We start from the raw sequence: 20897 nt of genomic DNA on the forward strand, positions 1-20897 counted from the left end.
GAAAAAATCCATTAGCAGATGAATACACTGCTGCCATGAAGGGATGCACCTGATTGGCAATGATGTTCAGATATCCTGTGGCATTCAGACGTTGCTCCAGTTTTATCAAGGGGCCCAATGTGTGCCATGAAAACACACCCCACACCATCACACCATGACCACCAGCCTGCAATGTTGAAACACGGCATGATGGATGCATGTACTTGTGTGGTTTTCTCCATACCCTAGTCCTCCCATCAGCGTGAAACAGCAGGAACTGGGATTCATCAGGCAATGTTTTTACAATCCTCCAGTGTCCAGTGTTTTCTTTCCTTAGCCCACTGCAACCACAGTTTCTTGTGTTTTGCTAAAAGAAGTGGAACTCTGTTAGGTCGTCAGCTGCCATACCCCATTCATGTCAAGGTACAATGAGTTGTGCATTCTTTTATTGGTCTTTTGGCACCAATGTTGTACTGGACTGTCAGTTGACTAACTGTAGCCAGTCTGTTGCTCTGCACAATTCGTGTCAGCCTCCTTTGGCCTCTTTCATCAATGAGCCGTTTTGGACCACTGGCTTGCCGTTGGCGGGATGCCCTTTGGGTGGCTGACCATCCTTAATACACACAGGAAACTGTTGAGCGTGAAAAACCCAGCAGCGTTCAGTTCTTGACACACTCAAATCTGACACCTACTACCATACCCTGTTCAAAGGCACTTAAATCTTTTGTCTTGCCCATTTACCCTCTGAATGGCACACGTACACAATCCATGTCTCAACTGTGTCAAGGCTTAAAAACCCTTCTTTAACCTGCCTCCCCTTCATCTACACTGATTTAAGTGGATTTAACAGGTCATCAATAAGGGATCATAGCTTTCACCTGAATTCAACTCATCAGTCTAGAGTGAGACAGTCAGAGTGTTTTGTACACTCAGTGTGTGTGTAATATATATATATATATATATATATATATATATATATATATATATATATATACACACATACATACACACACACACACACGGGATGCACCAAATAAAAACTGTCAGGAAAACTGAGGGAAACAGTTGAATGAAAAACAGACTGGCAGCTACTAACAAGGTACGCACACAATCTATAGTTTTGAGCCTTTTAGTTAATAGTATTTTTTATTAACGAATGGAAATATATCTCTGAATAAGATTTCAGTTTGAAACTTACACAATTTACCACTAGCCCCTTCCCCCCACAACAGAAACATCAAAATACAGAACTGTTTACCATTACAAGAAAGGAGAGCTGCATCTTTGCCATAACCCACTATTTTCTTTAATGATGTTTCAACTTGTGTCACTGAGGAAAAAATTACCGCGATTGATAAAAAATTACCTGAATGATCTCCATGCAAAATAAAACCCATGTTGATTTAAATACACTGTGTGTAACACATATCAAATAGACTACGAAATAGTTTTAAAATTATTGTAATAAAACACAGCAGTTCCCAAATTCAACTTGAATTGGCACATTGCAATAATGTAAAATTTTATTTACTAAAGCATATTGTTCAACAACGTCTTGCACATCTGACATCTAACTTTATCTCAGTATAATTTCTAGAGCATATTTGACAGACAACGCAACAAAGCACAACGTTTTGAAGTTACTATATATTACAGGTTTATTGCATAACTTTACTCCATGAAAAGTGTGATGTGAATGTGCTGTTGCATACGGTGGTACGTTTGCATTCAGCATGTTTAGTGTGTGCGCCACCAGTAATTTAGGGAGTTGAGAGCCGTGACAGAGTTCATCGAACATGTTCTTATTATTAAATACAACAGTTACATTCAATAACGGATTTGTGTCTTTTATTTAAAGAACTGCACACATTGGAGAGATGTATTAAAATGGATCTGCGTCTGGGCAGATGTAGGATTTGGATTCGGTTCACCGAATCCTAAGTATTTGGCCGAATCTGAATCCTGCTCAAAAAATAGGTATTCGGGCTGAATACGAAACCGAATACTGGATTTGGTGCATCCCTAATAAGTTTTGCATCACCCGAGAATTATCTAATTTGCATCATAGCTGAATGAAACCTGCTGTTACTTTAACTTATTAAATTACATACCTCTTTGTTGGGAAGAGTCATACCTCCTCAGAAATCAACTCAGCCATCTTTGCATTTCTTAAGGAAGGTTTTCACAGTCATCAGATAGCCAACAGAGGTAATGCCAGCCAAAGCATAGTGTCTAGAATCATCCAGAAGTAGAAAAAGCTGTAAAGCTGCCCCCAGGTCTGGACACCCAAAAGCCAGCACTGCTCACCAGGATCACCACCTATACCATTCACATGGATAAATGGGATGGCCAGTAGTGTCCACTTAATGAAGCATTTGGAAAGAAGTTGGACTGAAGGAGTCTCTTGGAGAAAGGTCTGGTGTCAGCAAGGCCTGCTAGAAGCCCCTTCTGAGCAAGAAAAACATCAGAGATTTCCTGAACTTTTGTCGCACATACAAAGACTGGGCTAAAGTCATTTTCTCTGACGAGTCCTCCTTCAGTTATTTTGGAAACCGAGGTGGCGCATCCGGTAAAGACGCGCCACGTGGAGTGCAGGATGCACCCTATAGCCTGAACGTCAGCAGTTCGAGTCCAGCCTATTCCATTGCCAACCGTCGACAGGAGTTCCCAGGGGGCGGTGCATAATTGGCCGAGAGCTGCCTGGGGGGGAAGGGGGCGAGGTCGGCCAGGGCCCTCGGCTTACTGCGCAACAGCGGTCCCTGTAATCTGGCCGTGCCTTTGCAGGCTTGCCTGTGAGCTGCCCAGAGCTGCATTGTCCTCTGATGCTGTAGCTCTGAGGTGGCTTGACGTTGAGTCAGCTGTGTGAAAAGAAGCGGTCGGCTGACGGCACACTCTTCGGAGGACAGCGTGTGTTCGTCCTTGCCGTTCCTGAGTCAGCGCAGAGGTAGTAGTGGTGAGCTGACCCTAAATAATAATTGGATACTCTAAATTGGGAGAAAATAATAAAAAATAATTGTTGAATACTACATTTTTTGAAAAAAAAAAGTTCCTAGGAGCAAAGGAGAAAGATACAAACCAGAGTGATTTCTACTTCCAAGATGACGGAGCCCCTTGTCATCAAGCCAAACAAGTGCAGAAATAGTTAGAAGACGACAGCATCGACACCACTGCAATTTCAACATGGAAATTCACCAGATCTCAATCCTATTGAGAATGTATGGGGTCTGATAGGACAAGGAATCAGGAAAAGTCAACCAAGTAACCAAAACGAACTGGAATCAAGTGTAAAGACTGCATGGAGGAAACTAAAGGATAATGTGATCCTTCAGTGGCTCATTGAGTCCATGCCTGAGAGGATTAAGGAAGTCTTAAAACAAAATGGAATGCACTGCAAATGCTATGTACTACTATTATGGCTGACTACATGATGTTAAATATATATTTTTTTATTATGTCTCAATCCTAAAAGTCTAGGGCAATTATATATAAGAAGCATCAAAATAAACTTATCACTATTAGAACACATTTGTTTTTGAAAAAAAATAGGTATATAAATGATGGACATTAATATTTTTGGTTTCTTTTTAATCACTCAATCATTCATTCTTGACCATGACAGGCTTGAGTGACTATGACTGAAGCATATGCACTTAATCACCTAATTAGTGAGACAGTTGATTGGACACTGGATATGGAGTGATTTCAGCTGTTGAATTGCAAACTTGAATAAAAGCAATAAAGAAAATCACAGAAAAAAAAAAACAATATGCCACGTCTGTCAAGAGAGCAGCGACTTTGTGCAATAGACATGTTGGAGGCTAGACAAGGGCAGCGTACTGAGATTTGCCATCATGGGTGCTCACAGCCAACAATTTCAGACCTGGTGTTACAGTATAACCAGACACACTGAACTGGGAGTCACAAGACCTGCCTGAGATTGACAGATCATTTTGCAGCATCATCGGGATGTCAGTTGTTAATCAGCACAATAAAAAGTCACTGTACCTGCTCTAAAACAGTTGGTCATTTTTTCTAGTTAATTTTATCCAAAAATAAATGCTAAGTTTCTTTTGATGCTCAGTGTGTATATGTGTGTGTGTGTGTATATATGTCTAAGACTTTTGCACAGCAGTGTATGTCTGTATATGTATGTGTGTATATATTGTAATAAAGTCATTGAAGGGTACTAAAAAGCTTGAGGATGGAAAGAGCTTTATGCCCTGTGATTTCATTGTACAGCCACTAGAGGTCTTGGTCTCACTACTAGGGAGTCAGGGAGAAACTACATTGCCCAGCAGGCCACAGGGTTTGGCTTGTTGGCCCAGTTAATTGATTTATTGTTTGCAGGTGGACTTAAATTAAAAAGGGACAGGTTCAACCTAAGGGAGGTGTATGAAAGAAGGGCACGTGTGTGGGTGTAGCTGGAGAGAGAAACTCAAGAGAACAAACGTGTTATTGAAGAATTTAAGTTTAATATTTATTTTGTTACGACTAGACATCCTGGAGTTAGATGGGGCCACCTTACAAAGGTTAAGTTAGAGCTCCTTGCCAGAGTTAGGCTTTTGTTTTGTTTGTGTGTTTTGTTATAGCGAATTAAATAAATAAAGAACACAAGAGTGTTGTTGAACTGAAATTCAAGTTTCCTAACTGGTTTTCTACAAGACATAGCACCTCAGTGTCACGTCACCTCAGTGTCACTATATATATATAGAGAGAGAGAGAGAGAGAGATATAGAGATATATAGATAGATAGATAGAAATATATATTAGGGGTCAATTAATCTCAGTTAACATAGTGGATAGCTACTGACTGCAGCCCCGCTCACATTGTAGCTTTGTTTTATTTCAATAACCATTTATTTTAAACAATACTATTTACAATTCTCATCCGTGACTGCTTTGTATTAATATTACTACACCACTAATATCCATAATAAAAATAAAAAAAAGATGGATGCATTGTTAAATATACAATTAAAACCAATATTAACAGATGTTTTTAATTTCAAGATTAATATTTACAGCCCATCACTTTACAGCCCTATTTATTATTTACTTATTTTTATTTTAGTGCATCAAATTATTTTATCCAAATTTGCAAAGTACAATCATTTCTCACCGCAGCAATTCCCTACATAGCTCAGGAGATCCAAATATGCAGCGAGTCCTCGTATTCTAAAATCAAGCCAGCTCCGCAGGCCCCAGCTGAGCTCACTGGGCCGCCCTACCAGCAGTTAGAGATGTCCGACTGTTTTACCTCACCAACCCACAGCAGCACCTGAGCCAATGCAACGCTCCCTTCGGAGTCCCTTCTAAAGACTGCTCTACACAGCATGAACTGCCACTGTATAAAACTCACCCTGCGCACCACTCTACCAGCCAAGTCACTCAGGGACCCCCTTATTTTTATATTAATCTAAACACACAAGGGTTTTCACTTTGAATGCGAGTTTGCACATGGAAATCAGAATTCACGATTGGAAAAAGTACCTTACACAAGATACACACCCTGTATGTAACACTAGTCCAAGGTGTAGAACTTTACCCACACCATGTAGCACATGGAAGACCCCTTACAGAGGAAAGCAGCTCCAAGCACCTCCATCACCCTTGATGACACTCCTTCACAATCATTAAACCACACACGTGAGAATATTCAACACAAATAGTCCACACAAAAAACACACTAATTTCAAATATTAATTTTTATTCAAAGCTCCAACAGTTCTCTTCATTTTCGTAGAAAACAATTATCGTGTGCCGATGGTGACCTGCCAAACTCTGATCAGGTTGTCGGTGTAGCCAGCAAACAGGGTCTGCAAAAGAGAAGAAAATTTAGTATTAGTTAGGTCCAATATCTACTTTGACATTTAAGACCATCATCCACAGCACCTCAACATCAGTCCCAGCTATTACAATTACAATGTGGAGCCAAGATCTGCACCCACATCACTACCATTATCAATTTGGTTTCAAAATCAGAGACAGGAGGTCTAATGCATTCTTCTTTAATCACTGTGGCCCCTCATATATGCAGGACTTGTTACCACTGGAAAATCAGATTAGTCGTGAATGGTCATAATGACTGGGAACGGAGCAGGCACACCCTGACAGTAAGGGCGAGCACTTCTTACCTGTCCATCTGCAGACCAGGCCAGGGAAGTGCACTGTGGGGGCTCAGCCTTGCTGCTGGTGCTGATCACCTCCTGCCTCAGCTCATCAACGATGATCTTGCCTTCCAAGTCCTGTAGAGGAGGGAGACAGTTAGTTCTTATGTTACACAAATACAATCCACAAAAACCTACAGCACCATTAAAAATGCTGGACAGATCTAAATGCAGTGTGAACTCCAGGTGTAGCTGGAGTGTTTGGTGGCAATAAAAAGGTGCAGTAGGTTTGTACTTCTGTAAACCTTTACCTTATGGGTTCACCATTCACTTACCTAGAGTACACAGAAGGAACAGCCTCTTTATCATCACCGTACAATACAGATGGCATTCAAAGTTTCATCACAGCTTACGGTTTGTGAACTCCTCATTTTACAATTCAAAAGGCAGAATAGATCTATTTTCCTTCTAGCAGATACTCACACACAATTCTCCCTAGAACATGAACCCAGTGAAAGGTACAAAGGGTTGTACATTTCAGTTACAACTCACCCAGATCTTGATGCTGGGTCCAGTAGCAGCACAGAGCCAGTATCTGTTGGGGCTGAAGCACAGAGCGTTGATTGTGTCTCCACCATCCAAAGTGTACAGGTGCTTGCCTTCATTCAGGTCCCACAGCATTGCCTGACCATCCTAATGGGAAGAGAACAAAATACTGTCAGTCAATCTCTAAACTACAGTAAAACCAAACTATATACATGCAAGACCTTGTATTCAATTCATAACAGCATAATCTAGGGACCTACTCACACAAAAAAACAAAACTAGCAGTAAGAAATTAGGTAACTACAATGCTAAAACTAAGCTGCAGTCTTTGTACTAGTACTAAAACTGTTCGTATCAAATCACATACATAACAAATTAAGCCAACCTATGGTGAGCAAAAAATCTATACCTCACCTTATTAACAAACCCAGATTGCAATATGCAATAACTTCTGCTACAGTATTTCCATTGATATTCTTATCACAATTTAGACAGGCAGTTCTCCATGTAAAACAAGTACTGCAGCCTCCACTATGGTAGAACATAGGATTTTTTTTTTTTTTTTTTAATTATTGAAACAGCAGATACAGATGCAAGCAGCAGTTTGTACAACTAGGGGTGGAACAATACATTTGTCAGCAAGATGTGTATCACAACATCCAGTCAAGATGCAATGTGCATCAGGATACATTTGATGGTCCTGATGAGCTATTTGTATGATGCATAGTAAGATCAATTAACTTAAAAACCAGAAGCACGTCACTGCAACCGTTTGCCAGTATATACACGTTCTGCCACAAAAATGAGGGTTTAAAAAAACGAGGGTTGTGCTCAGAAACAGCCTCTTTATCATCACCATACAATACAGATGGCATTGAAGGTTTCATCACAGCTCACCCCACACACACAGCCTCAAAGTGAAACACTTTAGTGCAGTATGCCATACTATCCTAAGGCTAGACGTGCACAGCACATTTAAATTTCCCCCCCAAGGATAAATGTGTATGCGCAAGGAAGCGTCTAATGTGCAGTTTGAATTAAAGAAGTGTATGGAACAATCATGCTGAAGTTTACCTTGCCACCAGAGGCACACAGGGAGCCATCGGGAGAGACGGTGACTGTGTTCAGATAGCCAGTGTGGCCAATGTGGTTAGTCTTCAGCTTGCAGTTAGCCAAATTCCAGACCTGGCAATTTAAACACACACATTTAGATACAAACCATCATTTCACAAATCAAGTTTATACACAAGTATTCCTGTATACACAGAACTGGCAGTAAAGAGTCCAGGTTTGTGTCTCTACTGCTTATGGAATGGTACTTGCAACCCGATTCTTAACAGGTTTCACACCATTAAGTGTGAAACTGACAGGCACCAAGAAGCAGAGTTGAGAACCACGGTTTTCAATAACAAGTATTAGAACTTCATTATAAAAGACATTTTTTAGTTTCAGTACTTGTAGAGATGGATTCAATTAAAAAGCCATGGAGAATACATTTAATAACAGTACATGACATGGCACTTTCACAAGCAGTTTATGCCATTCGAATCTGAATTACATCCCATCATAATTGCAGGACTTGTCATCAAAACCTAATGGTTCAGATGATAGGACCGTGTATTTTGTAATCACTGGGACACTTGGGATTAGCTAACAAGGTTAGGTTTACTGGAAGTCAAATATTCACACCTTAACCATCTTGTCCCAGCCGCAAGAGACGATGATGGGGTTGCTGCTGTTTGGAGAGAAGCGCACGCAGGAAGCCCATTCGGTGTGGCTTTCATCCTGGAGAAAAAAAAGAACAAAACATTTTTAAAAAAAGGACAAAAGCCAGAGCTAATCCACCATATAAGTGTGCATCTCAACTGTGTTTTAATGTTTATTTGAGGACAACAAGTTCACTGAAACATTACAAAACCTAACTGTGCAACAGGATGCAGCTTTGATGCGTTACATGAACTTTCAATTCACTTTACAGTTGCGTGACAGTGTGGCCAGGGGTGTGGGTGGGATGCGGAGGCAAGATAACTAAATATGTCAATGACATCTAACCAGCTTTGATTGACTGATCTAGTACAATCTCTGATATGGTCCAGTACTGCATTTGTAATACTGACTTTAATAAATAATAACCCATTGCACAATTACCAGGTCACATGTGAACAACTCCAGTACTAAAGAATATTAAACTTCACATATCCCATCATAATTGCAGGACTTGTCATCAAAACCAAGTGGTTCAGATGATAGGACCGTGAATTTTATAATCACTGGGACACTTAGAGCAGCATATACAGGCATATTCATTTTAATAGCATACAAAATCCAAAGGTAACAGCTTTGTGGTGCTTTTAATGTATAACTTAGGCAAAGAACAGACTTTGATGACATGCTCAAATAATATGCATTTTGGGTATAACAGCATTGTGGTTAAATGGGATTTAAACTTCAGAACTTGACAATTTGGAAGTTTGTGTGAGAAGGGCAGGGCTGTGTTAAAAGAATATTCATACTCCATTCTAATTGTCAAGTACTGCTCTCACACAGGTGTCTACCACCTCTCCAGACAGGTCTGAATACAGGAGACACACACATCAGTGCTGTAGACTAGTGATCTCCAACCTGTTCCAGTACAGTCCAGGACCTTCATTCAACTGAACTGTCCCAGCATCTGTGAAACAGTTAATCTGGCAGGAACAAGGACAGGCTGGAGCCACCAGATTTAGGACACATCACTACTTCAGAGCATTGTTCCAAGTTAAGGTATTGAAGCAAAATCTAATTTCAGGCCTCAAAACCCACACTAGCCTGGCACCCAGTCCTGTGTTCCAGAACTTCCCTTGTTTAGATATATTACCAGATGCCTGGAGTTTGCACAGAATCTACACTGCACTAATCGCACTAACAGGGAGTTATATTGGAGCAATACTGGAGTAAAAATGTTTCAAACTCATCTTTTAAAGATAATTGATGGTAGTTCTGAAACCCAGGACCAGTTTGCAGGGCTTGTACAAACTGCAAGCCTTGTAAAGCCCTTGGGCAGCCCCTACCTGGATTGTGTACTTGCAGACTCCCAGAGTGTTCCACAGCTTGATGGTCTTATCCCTAGAGCCGGACACAATCTGGCGGTTGTCAGCAGAGAAGGCAACACTCAAGACATCCTTGGTGTGCCCGACAAAGCGCCGGGTAGTTGTGCCTCTACAAACACACAGAACAGACAGGCTATTTAAAAGATGAACTCCGGTAGATGAGGGTACTACAAAAAGTTTCAGTAAGTACTGCAAATCCTTCATGCACAAACTCTGCTTAATTCTTATGCATACGACATTTTACAAATACAGAATGGACACTACAGTTTTGTTTGTGTTCCACAATACAAACACAGCTTGAAGTTGTTTGCTTAACTAAAATGTAGCTTGGTTTTAAATGAACCATTAACTGTCAGCACTTATGTACCAACACATCTAAAAGCTGTTTTGCCATTTAAAAAGTAAACCTTAGCCTCCAGAGTGTTAAACTTTGCCACTTTCCCATCAGCATTGCAGGTTGTCATCAATAGTGCAGATGATAGGACCGCAAATAAGATAATCACTGGGACAGACTTAAAGGCTCTGAACGGTTTTTATTTTACAAGCAAAACCCTGACCTAAAGACAGGTAGAGGGATCCAAAACCAGAAGTTCACACACCACGCAACGATTATTCAGATCCACAAGTGAGGGGCATGAGTGTGGACTGGACTAGTTTAAAACTCCAAGTTAAGCATGTGAAGAAACAGCTGCTTGGACTTGTGTGGACTGCTGTTCTCAGAGTCCAAGATAAGCAGCAATCACAAATCATACAGCCGTTTATTCACCTGAAATGGTAAACTTGCCCAGTCAACACCACTGACCCACACCTGTGGAGATCCGAACAATCATGTATTGGTGTGCAGTAAAACTGCTTAGTATTGCTACACTGACAATCCCAAAAGCAGCAGTAGCATACCAACAGACTTACGTAGTCAGGTCCCAAAGTCGAAGCGTTCCATCCCAAGATCCGGACAGAGCAAACTGACCATCAGAGGAGATGACCACATCGCTGACGAAGTGGGAGTGGCCACGGAGGGCGCGCTGGGGGATGCCATAGTTGGTCTCATCCCGGGTCAGCTTCCACATGATGATAGATTTATCTAAAGGTTGAACACAGTCATGTATTACCATTGCACACACACAAAAAATGTAGGGTTAATGTACAAAACACTATTTTCACTGTCCTGCTGTATCCCAACACCATTCTTAGTAACCTGACTGTCTGACTTCAATATTGTAGCTTTAAAAAACCTTTCCTTCATTTGCAATAAACAAATAAATAAGATAAAACTCATTACTGTAGTTACTTCACTATTAGACCAACCTAAACAACCATTTTGTTTACTTACTTTGACCAATGGGCCATATTTAACGGTTTAGTAATCAGGCTCATTCATGAAATGATTCGTAAATTACAATTATTTCTGCTTTATTAACATGTCGCGTAATGCAATGTTGAAATTTATTTCTAGGTCTGGCGTGATGCCTTTGATAATCCTGTATCTACACGTTAGTTTGACTATAGACATCTACACACATTTTATAAAAACTAACTACTGAAAATAAGTCATTTCTTTGTTTTCAAACAGTACCACGAAGTTCCTGCTTTATACCGCTATTCACGGCACTAGTTGTATGAATCGATGAAAACGAACCGGCACATGCTGGTTTTGAAAAACATTAGTATTCAATTTGATAAATTGAAACATTTCACATATTAAATGCGTATTAAAATACCATGCTTTTCAAATAAGTTTACAACGCATCGCCCAGAAGAATATTACCCTTATATTATCACATATTTTAATCTGGTTTCAACTTTACATAACTCACCCAAAATAAAAAAAATAAAAAACTACACCACTCACGTGTCGCATTTAACTGAAAGCTTTATTTCATTTATCTACCCAAGCACGACGCGCGTTCCCAGCGGCGTTTCATACTGTTGTCATAAAAACTATCAATTAGACGATGCACTTCTTTTTATTACTATTATTTTTAACACCACTGCCTGTGTTGTGCAGTAGTTTCAACCACTTTCCCCCTATACCACGTAGCCTGCCACAGCAGCCCAGGCATGATGGCGGCGAGACGGGGCGACAGGGTTACCTCTGGATGCAGAGAGAATCATGTCTGGAAACTGCGGAGTGGTAGCAATCTGGGTGACCCAGCCATTGTGGCCTTTGAGGGTCCCTCTTAGGGTCATCTGCTCGGTCATTTTGGCGACGATACGCGGTGCCTTTCAATGAGGATGGAGTCGGATTGCGATAGGAGCCTACGGCCACTCTGCTCCTCTCACATACAGGCACAAGGAAAAAGGAAGAGATAACCCAGAAACGGAACTAAAAAAAGGCACCCAGAGGGTCGTGTTGCATTATGGGTACACGGAGGTTAACTGCAAAAAAAAAAAAAAATATCACAGACTTGTTGCAGCTGCAGTAGAATTCCCCGGCAAATGCATGGGGAACCTGCACAATTACTGTCAAATTTGCCATGGTTTTACATGGTCAATAACAGCTTACCATGCTTTCCCCATGCATATACTACACGTGACCCACTCACAATGCTGTGACATACCATGTGTGCCTGTGGCTGCGTTTATTACGAATTCACAACATTTGCTACTTGTCCACTATACTGTGATAAACTTTTCAAAAATGTTAGGCAAAGAAACAAAGCAGAATTTTTGTTTTCTATATGATGGTTTTACAGTAAACAACTAAACAGCTGAGATTTCAACAGAGGCATAGGAGACAAACACCTTCTTACATTATGTACAAAACATATTTCAAACTAAACCAAGGCAGTTTGGCTCAGGTGCGCTTGTGTACCATTTTCACCAACGATGTCCAGTCAAGCACCACCTCTCCAGACTGCTTCCTTTCACATTACTTAGTGCCTCGCTTGTTCTGGGTCTGCTGAGGGAGGAGAAATTGAGACTTAAGAACGGGTTTGTTTCAAATCCCAGAACCACTCCAGCAGTTGCAAACTGGTACAAAATATGCTGGAGAGCTGCTCCAATGGACTGCAGCTCTTACATTTCAACAGAATAATGCACAACTGCAAGGGCACAGCCGAGGAGGGGAGGGGGTGTGTGTTAGTTATTTTGTTTTTTATTTTTACAATTTACAATTGTAAAGTAATGGTTCTTGAAACCCAAGTGTAGCCTATTGTTCAAGCTAAAAACCCAAATGAACTATAATAAACTTAAAAGAGAATTACAATCAAATATAGAAGTGTCTTGTTCTACAGTTTCTGGCTGCGCCCCGGCACCGAGGATTACTTCGGAAATAACACTTTCACTGCCTGCCACAGCTCTCCTCTTCGGTTTCATATTAAAACAAAACCTTTTGCACAGCCTGTTTTCTGAAAACATGCCTTGTTGACAGTCACTTTGGTTTATACCCTCCAAAGGTTATTTCAAGGATATGCTTCCTGCTCTCCTTTGGAAACCTACTCGCCACTTAGGTACCTTTGGTAGTCAAATAGACACTTGCAACACTATGGGGGTTATAAATGGCATTTTTAAGCTCTGTTATAGCTTACCAAACAAAACAGAACTTGTAAAAAAGGCCCATACAGGGTAGAGCACATTTTGCATGGGAAATATATTGTAATACCTTCTTTTATTCAGCATATAATCATGGGAAACTGCCTTTTTATTTAGTGTGTCTGTGGCAGAGCAAAGCTCTGCCCTTTTAAATTGGCAGGGATGGGGTTAACTTCCCCTGCCTGCCTGGGTTTATTGTGTTCAGGTGGCTGGGGTTGATTAGTTGATTAGGTTGATTAACGATCAATCAGCGCCCAGCCACCTGATATAAAAGGAGGCCTCAGCTTCTCATTTGGGAGAAGGGAGCTGAGGAAGCAGGTTGGTGTTTGTTTTGTGGTTTTTTGAATTTTCTAAATCCAGTGAAGGCATTGCCCAGCCTGGAAACTTTATTTTTGTGAGTTTTGTTTTTGCTTTATTTGTGTTTGAGTATCTGTTATTTTGCCCTTGTGCACTTTATTTTTGTTTATTTATAATAAAATAGTTATTTTTTTTGAACTACAGTCTGTCTCTGGGCCTCTATCCACTCGCCAGCCTGCCACATTTGGTGTCAGAAGTGGGATAGCGCCACCTAGAGGCTCAGAGCAGTATTTATTTATTTATTTTTATTTATTTTTTTTTTTTTTGGAAAAAAAAAAAAAAAAAAAAATGGGAAAGAAGAGCAGACAGCGGCAAAGGCAGGAAAAGCAGCTGAAGAAATGTAAGCTGCTGCAGCCACCGCTGGAGGACCCGGCCAGCCTCTTCCCCTGGTGTTCCTGGTGCGGGAAGGAGGACCATCGTTGGCGGTCCTGCCCAGACGTGCCACCGGCAAACTGGTGTGGCCGGTGTGAGGAGGACGGCCACAACTGGGCAGGATGCCCCTACAACCAGGCCCAGGAAGAGGTGCCTTGTTCACCCCGGCATCAGGGGCCACCCCACTACCTCCAGCACCACCACCTTCACCACCGTCCCAGGAGATCTGGGACTGGTTGATGCACCCTGAGGCAGACCTCGTCCACGATCTCCCCATAGTTATCAACACGCTGTGGCGTCGAGATGGGGAGAGGTGGGAACAGTGGGAGGAACAGCACCACCCGGCCTCCTTCCCAGAGATTGCCCTCATGGTGGTTAATTACCTGGCGGTAGACATGGGAGATCCACCGGTCACTCCAATAAAGAGAGGTGAGCCGCCTTCCCCAGAGCCAGAGAGGGGTGAGGAGCCTCCGTCGTCCCCAGAGCCAGAGAGGGGTGAGGTCTGCCGTCGCTCCCAGAGCCAGAGAGGGGTGAGGAGCTGCCGTCGCTCCCAGAGCCAGAGAGGGGTGAGGAGCTGCCGGTGCTCCCAGAGCCAGAGAGGGGTGAGGAGCTGCCGTCGCTCCCAGAGCCAGAGAGGGGTGAGGAGCTGCCGTCGCTCCCAGAGCCAGAGAGGGGTGAGGAGCTGCCGTCGCTCCCAGAGCCAGAGAGGGAGGAGGATCTGCCGTCGCTCCCAGAGCCAGAGAGAGGGAGGAGGATCTGCCGTCGCTCCCAGAGCCAGAGAGGGAGGAGGATCTGCTGTCGCTCCCAGAGCCAGAGAGGGAGGAGGAGCCTCCGTCACTCCCAGAGCCAGAGAGGAGTGAGGAGCTGCCGTCGCTCCCAGAGCCAGAGAGGGGGGAGGATCTGCTGTCGCTCCCAGAGCCAGAGAGGGAGGAGGAGCCTCCGTCACTCCCAGAGCCAGAGAGGAGTGAGGAGCTGCCGTCGCTCCCAGAGCCAGAGAGGGGTGAGGAGCTGCCGTCGCTCCCAGAGCCAGAGAGGAGTGAGGAGCTGCCGTCGCTCCCAGAGCCAGAGAGGGAGGAGGATCTGCTGTCGCTCCCAGAGCCAGAGAGGGAGGAGGAGCCGCCGTCACTCCCAGAGCCAGAGAGGGAGGAGGATCTGCTGTCGCTCCCAGAGCCAGAGAGGGAGGAGGATCTGCTGTCGCTCCCAGAGCCAGAGAGGGAGGAGGAGCTGCCGTCGCTCCCAGAGCCAGAGAGGGAGTGAGGAGCTGCCGTCGCTCCCAGAGCCAGAGAGGGAGGAGGATCTGCTGTCGCTCCCAGAGCCAGAGAGGGAGGAGGAGCCTCCGTCACTCCCAGAGCCAGAGAGGAGTGAGGAGCTGCCGTCGCTCCCAGAGCCAGAGAGGGGTGAGGAGCTGCTGTCGCTCCCAGAGCCAGAGAGGGAGGAGGAGCTGCCGTCGCTCCCAGAGCCAGAGAGGAGTGAGGAGCTGCCGTCGCTCCCAGAGCCAGAGAGGGAGGAGGATCTGCTGTCGCTCCCAGAGCCAGAGAGGGAGGAGGATCTGCCGTCGCTCCCAGAGCCAGAGAGGGAGGAGGATCTGCCGTCGCTCCCAGAGCCAGAGAGGGAGGAGGATCTGCCGTCGCTCCCAGAGCCAGAGAGGGGTGAGGAGCTGCCGTTCCCAGAGCCAGAGAGGGAGGAGGAGCCTCCGTCGCTCCCAGAGCCAGAGAGGGGTGAGGAGCCGCCGTCGCTCCCAGAGCCAGAGAGGGGTGAGGAGCCTCCGTCGCTCCCAGAGCCAGAGAGGGAGGAGGATCTGCCGTCGCTCCGCAGCCGCTCTCAGAGGGGGAGGAGCTGCCGCCGCTCTCCGAGCCAGAGGGAGCCGGGCCGCCGCCGCCTCCGCCACCAGAGGGAGCCGGGCCGCCGCCGCCGCCTCCGCCACCAGAGGGAGCCGGGCCGCCGCCCCCGCCTCCGCCACCAGAGGGAGCCGGGCCGCCGCCGCCGCCTCCGGCACCAGAGGGAGCCGGGCCGCCGCCGCCGCCGCCTCCGCCACCAGAGGGAGCCGGGCCGCCGCCGCCGCCGCCTCCGCCACCAGAGGGAGCCGGGCCGCCGCCGCCTCCGCCACCAGAGGGAGCCGGGCCGCCGTCGCCGCCTCCGCCACCAGAGGGAGCCGGGCCGCCGTCGCCGCCTCCGCCACCAGAGGGAGCCGGGCCGCCGTCGCCGCCTCCGCCACCAGAGGGAGCCGGGCCGCCGTCGCCGCCTCCGCCACCAGAGGGAGCCGGGCCGCCGTCGCCGCCTCCGCCACCAGAGGGAGCCGGGCCGCCGTCGCCGCCTCCGCCACCAGAGGGAGCCGGGCCGCCGTCGCCATGCTACCTTGGACATTCGGGGCCCCCTCAACCAAAGAAGGCTTGGGGGCTCCGACATCAACCCCGCTAACAGCCCACCCAAGGGACATAATTGGCTCAGTTGGGACGGTGTACGTTGTACATGGGGGGAGGTGTGTGGCAGAGCAAAGCTCTGCCCTTTTTAAATTGGCAGGGATGGGGTTAACTTCCCCTGCCTGCCTGGGTTTATTATGTTCAGGTGGCTGGGGTTGATTAGTTGATTAGGTTGATTAACGATCAATCAGCGCCCAGCCACCTGATATAAAAGGAGGCCTCAGCTTCTCATTTGGGAGGAGGGAGCTGAGGAAGCAGGTTGGTGTTTGTTTTGTGGTTTTTTGAATTTTCTAAATCCAGTGAAGGCATTGCCCAGCCTGGAAACTTTATTTTTGTGAGTTTTGTTTTTGCTTTATTTGTGTTTGAGTATCTGTTATTTTGCCCTTGTGCACTTTATTTTTGTTTATTTATAATAAAATAGTGAACTGCAGTCTGTCTCTGGGCCTCTACAGCCTCCCCACAATCAACACAGCAATTCCTCACATGGTTCAGGAGACACAAAGATTCAGTGGGCGTCCTCCGATCCCATGACCAAGCCAGTGTATGCCAGCAAGCTACCGACCTCTGGAGGGCAAAGGCCAGCCCTGCAGGTGTTTGCTCTGAGCTCACTGGGCACCTGGCCAACAGGGTTTGCTGTAGAGTGATGAGGAGAAACAGTCCCTGCATGGCATGGCCTGAGCCAATGTGAAGCTCCCTTCATGAGTCCCCAATGAAGATCAGCCTACTTTACACAGCCAGGACGTGAACCTGTGCTGTATGACCCACCTTGGGCACCACGCAGCTGCGCTGCTACCGCTTTTTTATTACCTTTAGCGGTTAGTTTATTATTACTGCAGTATTATTATTATTATTATTATTATTATTATTATTATTATTACAAAAACAAAGTCATACAGGGTACTTGTAAAATGGTGAAACTCCTCTGTTGTCAGAGGTTCATCCCAAGGTGCACACAAATGATAATCATGCCCCCTCTTTGCCAATAAAGCCCCAGGGCATTCCTATGGCCATATGCATTCTAAACAATTACAAGCAGAGAAGGTGCTGCCAGGGACTTTAGCATATTTATTGTCTTTAGACAGTTAGGATGAGGGGGGTGTTTGACCTTGTGAGACCCTTTTCAGTGCTGAAATAAACACTTACCAAATAACCTTCAACAGCACTGTACAGAGGTAATAGGAGCTAGCTTCTAGAATGACACTACAGTTGTAACATGTCCACATCGTGACAAGGTAATGGAATCACAATGGTATGAACTACCAGTACTGCTTGATTTGCTATAAATCTAGAACACTGCCTGTAATGCTGTAGTCAGCCAATGGTTCTGCTACATTTGTTTCCAACATCGGATAGCTTGCTATACACTGAAGACTGGTATAGCAGCATGAGTTGGCTTTCTAGACACTTCTTCTGCTGGAGTGAACCAGCCAGAGTTCAACACCATATATTGTGTATAAAGAGGCCTGAAGATTATATTAAAACACAGCTACGGTCAGATGGCAGTTACTGACTGCAACAATAGGCTAGCAAACCTGATCCACAAGCAGATGAGAACTTGAAGAATGTATGAGAGACACTGTAAATCAAGGTCAGTACATTAAGTCTAGAAACAAAAATGCCATCCCTCTTCCTTAATTCTAAGATTTGGTACCTTTCTGTTTGCATATGAACCCTGTGTATACTATTCCATACACCAGCGTTACTGTCTGGTTCATCCTTCATACCTACATTGAATGGCTTCTAAGTTAGTGTTTCTGAAAAAAAGGCTGCACAGCCTGGACACTATCCAAACACATTTCTGTTGATTTTAAAACATGCAAAAACTGAACTCCATTAACTGTACTTTTTCTACAGCACAAAGGTTGACATTTATGGTCAAAACTAATAATAAACAGCTTGGGTGTTTGTAGAGGGCTTCAACCCACACCTGAGTTGTTTCTCTGGCTACCAAACAACGAGTACACATACTAAAAAGCAGAAACCTTTCTAATTAAAACAGAATGGGAACTGGCTTGCATCAATGCTGAACTATCTACTGGCATTCTTAAGCTGAAAACTGTGATTTGTCAAACACTGCCATTGCATGAGGATAGTGGCAGAGGTCATAACCCCTGGATAGAACCCCAACATTACAATTTTTGGTAACAAAAATGGCGGTAACTTGTTTGGCAATTGCTATCTGTTGACTACATGCGTGACATTTTGCATTCAAATGCTTTACATATGCCCCACCCATACGTTACACTTTGTTATCACTCATGGTTTAAATATTCTGAATTTCAGTTTTACTTGCATATACTACCTTCGGGTGATATTGCCTGTAGACATCATTGTTATGCTGATGATACTCAAACTGGGTGACACCTCGGCTGAAAATATTCTGACTTGTTGACATTAAGCAATGGGTGTCTGAGGCAGGGCAAAAGCACTGCACGTGTACATAAGGTTGGAAAGTTTTGAATTAGTTTGGCAGGGATGGGGTTAAATCTAACTCTGCCAAATCCATGTGTGGAATGTGGCTGGGGCTTAATTGACTAACTGATGATCAATTAAGCCCAGCCACATGGTACAAAAAAAGGGTCTGAAAAGTAAGTTACTTTTGTCTAGTTTCAGCAAACGTGCAGTCTCATTACCTTGTGGAGAACGTGAGTGATGGACACTGGGCAGTTCCTCTTCTGAGTTGAAAGCTGAGATTTGGAATTTGGATGTAATTTTTAATCCAGATCTTTCATTTGAGCCACACATTAGGAATGTAACTAAAGCACTGAGAGACTGATGCATGCTTTCATCTCATCTAGGGTTGATTTATTGTAATGTTCTCTTTTCTGGTATTCCAAGTTGTGTTTTCTCAATTGCAGCTTGTGCAAAATATTGACAAGAACACAGAAGCATAAACCAGAAGCATGCTAACATTATCTGTGTTAGCAACCTTACATTGCCTTCCTGTATGGGTTAGAATGGTTTTCAAGGTCCTGTTTTTAACTTGTAAGACTTAATAGCCTTGCTTCTCTATCTAAAAGATTTGCTGACCCCATATATCCCTAGTTGCTCTCTTGAATTACAGAATGAAAGTTTGCTCAGTATTCCATGGATAAAGAAAGAAGGCAAGTGGCAGAGCGGTCAGCTTTAGATCACCAAACTTGTGGAATGATCTGCTTCAATTTGTAAGGGAGACACAATCTCTTGCTGCTTTTAAAGTAAGATTAAAAACAATTGTAATAATTCAGCCTATGTTTTTTAAATGGAAAATGTATCATCCTATTTTATAGTAATTATTTGTTTTTATACTTTTGGCACTTTTAAAGATTTTAATGTGTAATTTTAAATGGGTATTTGATCATCTTTAACTATTTCTCTAAATTGTTTAATATTATGCATTTTGTTTTTCTGTGATGTGCTTTGAAGTGATTTATCACAAGGTGCTATATAAGAAATCAATTGATATGCAGTATTTCAATTTGTGATGTGCTATCACTTGGTACCTTTGTTACTAGTTTTGGAAATTATATTTTTTTCTTGCTTATTTTTTCAGTAACATTGTATATTGTATCCTCTTCTGAAGCAAATGGGGAACAGAATTAAACTGGGCCCAGTGTTTGCTTGCAGAGCTGGATGGGTAATCCCAGCAAAAGAAAATACCATGATGATTTGATTTAATTAGACAAACACTGAGATTATAAGAATGCAAATGTTAATCCTTTGGAACAATACAGTAACCAGGGATGTGAATAAGACTCCTGCTGCATAGAGGATTTATCCATTCCTGATTTTTCAATGAGTTTAATAATTAATCTGAGCTTGTCAGCTATACATTGTGGCTCATCAAGCATGTATTAAAACACAGGATGGGTGAAACTGCTATGCAATAGGAGTCTCATTTCCATCCCTGCTCGTTATGTGTATTATCCAAGATATTTCTTACCTATATTCAGTTGTATTGCCTCAGTGTTTTTGTAACAGGAATAACACCCCAAACCCCTTGCAGAACTAGTGTTATTTCGTACAATAGTGGCTGCTGCAATTTCTGAAACTGAGTAAGTATCAGGGTTTTGTATTTTTATTATTTCTATTGTTAACATGACAGCTTTTTACACAACTTGAAAATCCGTTTCAGAGCTAGTTTCAAAATGTCTCCTAGTGCAGGGACAGTGAAAGGATTCTTGCTCACATTGTTAAACAGGTAACACAGCACTAAGGATGCATGCTGTGGTAAGGAACAGACAAGCCAGAGCTTTTTTTTTTATTATTATTTATTTATTTGTAATCACTTTCAAACTAATTTGTAACCCTCAAGAGGTTACTTTGTGAAGGTATAGGTATACAAGTCAATCATACTCTGTATAGCTTTGTTTGGCATTTGCTGTTTTTTTCAGTGCCTTTTTTATTTCGGTTAATTTAAGCAACACTGGCACAAACTTTAGAATATAACGGAGTTGAGGTAGCCGTTTAAAACAAAGCATTGCATCTTGCAGGATCTTTTTCTTGGTTTGATCTGT

At 43.7% G+C, this 20897-nt stretch overlaps 1 protein-coding gene across 1 annotated transcript; it reads right to left on the reverse strand.

Moving 5' to 3' along the window:
* Nucleotides 1-5666: 5666 nt before the first annotated feature.
* LOC121297347 (receptor of activated protein C kinase 1) lies at nt 5667-12020 on the reverse strand. The gene is made up of 8 exons (XM_041223625.1): nt 11812-12020; nt 10631-10802; nt 9683-9830; nt 8322-8417; nt 7707-7817; nt 6639-6779; nt 6114-6224; nt 5667-5795 (listed from the first exon to the last, which is right to left on the reverse strand). The coding sequence occupies exons 1-8, from the start codon at nt 11918-11920 to the stop codon at nt 5730-5732; spliced, it is 954 nt and encodes a 317-aa protein (XP_041079559.1). The 5' UTR covers nt 11921-12020; the 3' UTR covers nt 5667-5729.
* Nucleotides 12021-20897: the final 8877 nt, after the last annotated feature.

This window comes from Polyodon spathula, chromosome 22, assembly GCF_017654505.1.
Source record: "Polyodon spathula isolate WHYD16114869_AA chromosome 22, ASM1765450v1, whole genome shotgun sequence".
Taxonomy (NCBI): domain Eukaryota; kingdom Metazoa; phylum Chordata; class Actinopteri; order Acipenseriformes; family Polyodontidae; genus Polyodon; species Polyodon spathula.

Bases quoted from the DNA above. Each gene is read 5' to 3' on its own strand.
- LOC121297347 (XM_041223625.1), bottom strand. From the start codon at position 11,920: ATGACCGAGCAGATGACCCTAAGAGGGACCCTCAAAGGCCACAATGGC. The intron at 10,803-11,811 runs GTAACCCTGTCG...TTCAACCTTTAG, and splicing joins GATTCTCTCTGCATCCAGAG to ATAAATCTATCATCATGTGG. The intron at 7,818-8,321 runs GTGTGAATATTT...TTAAATTGCCAG, and splicing joins GCTGGGACAAGATGGTTAAG to GTCTGGAATTTGGCTAACTG.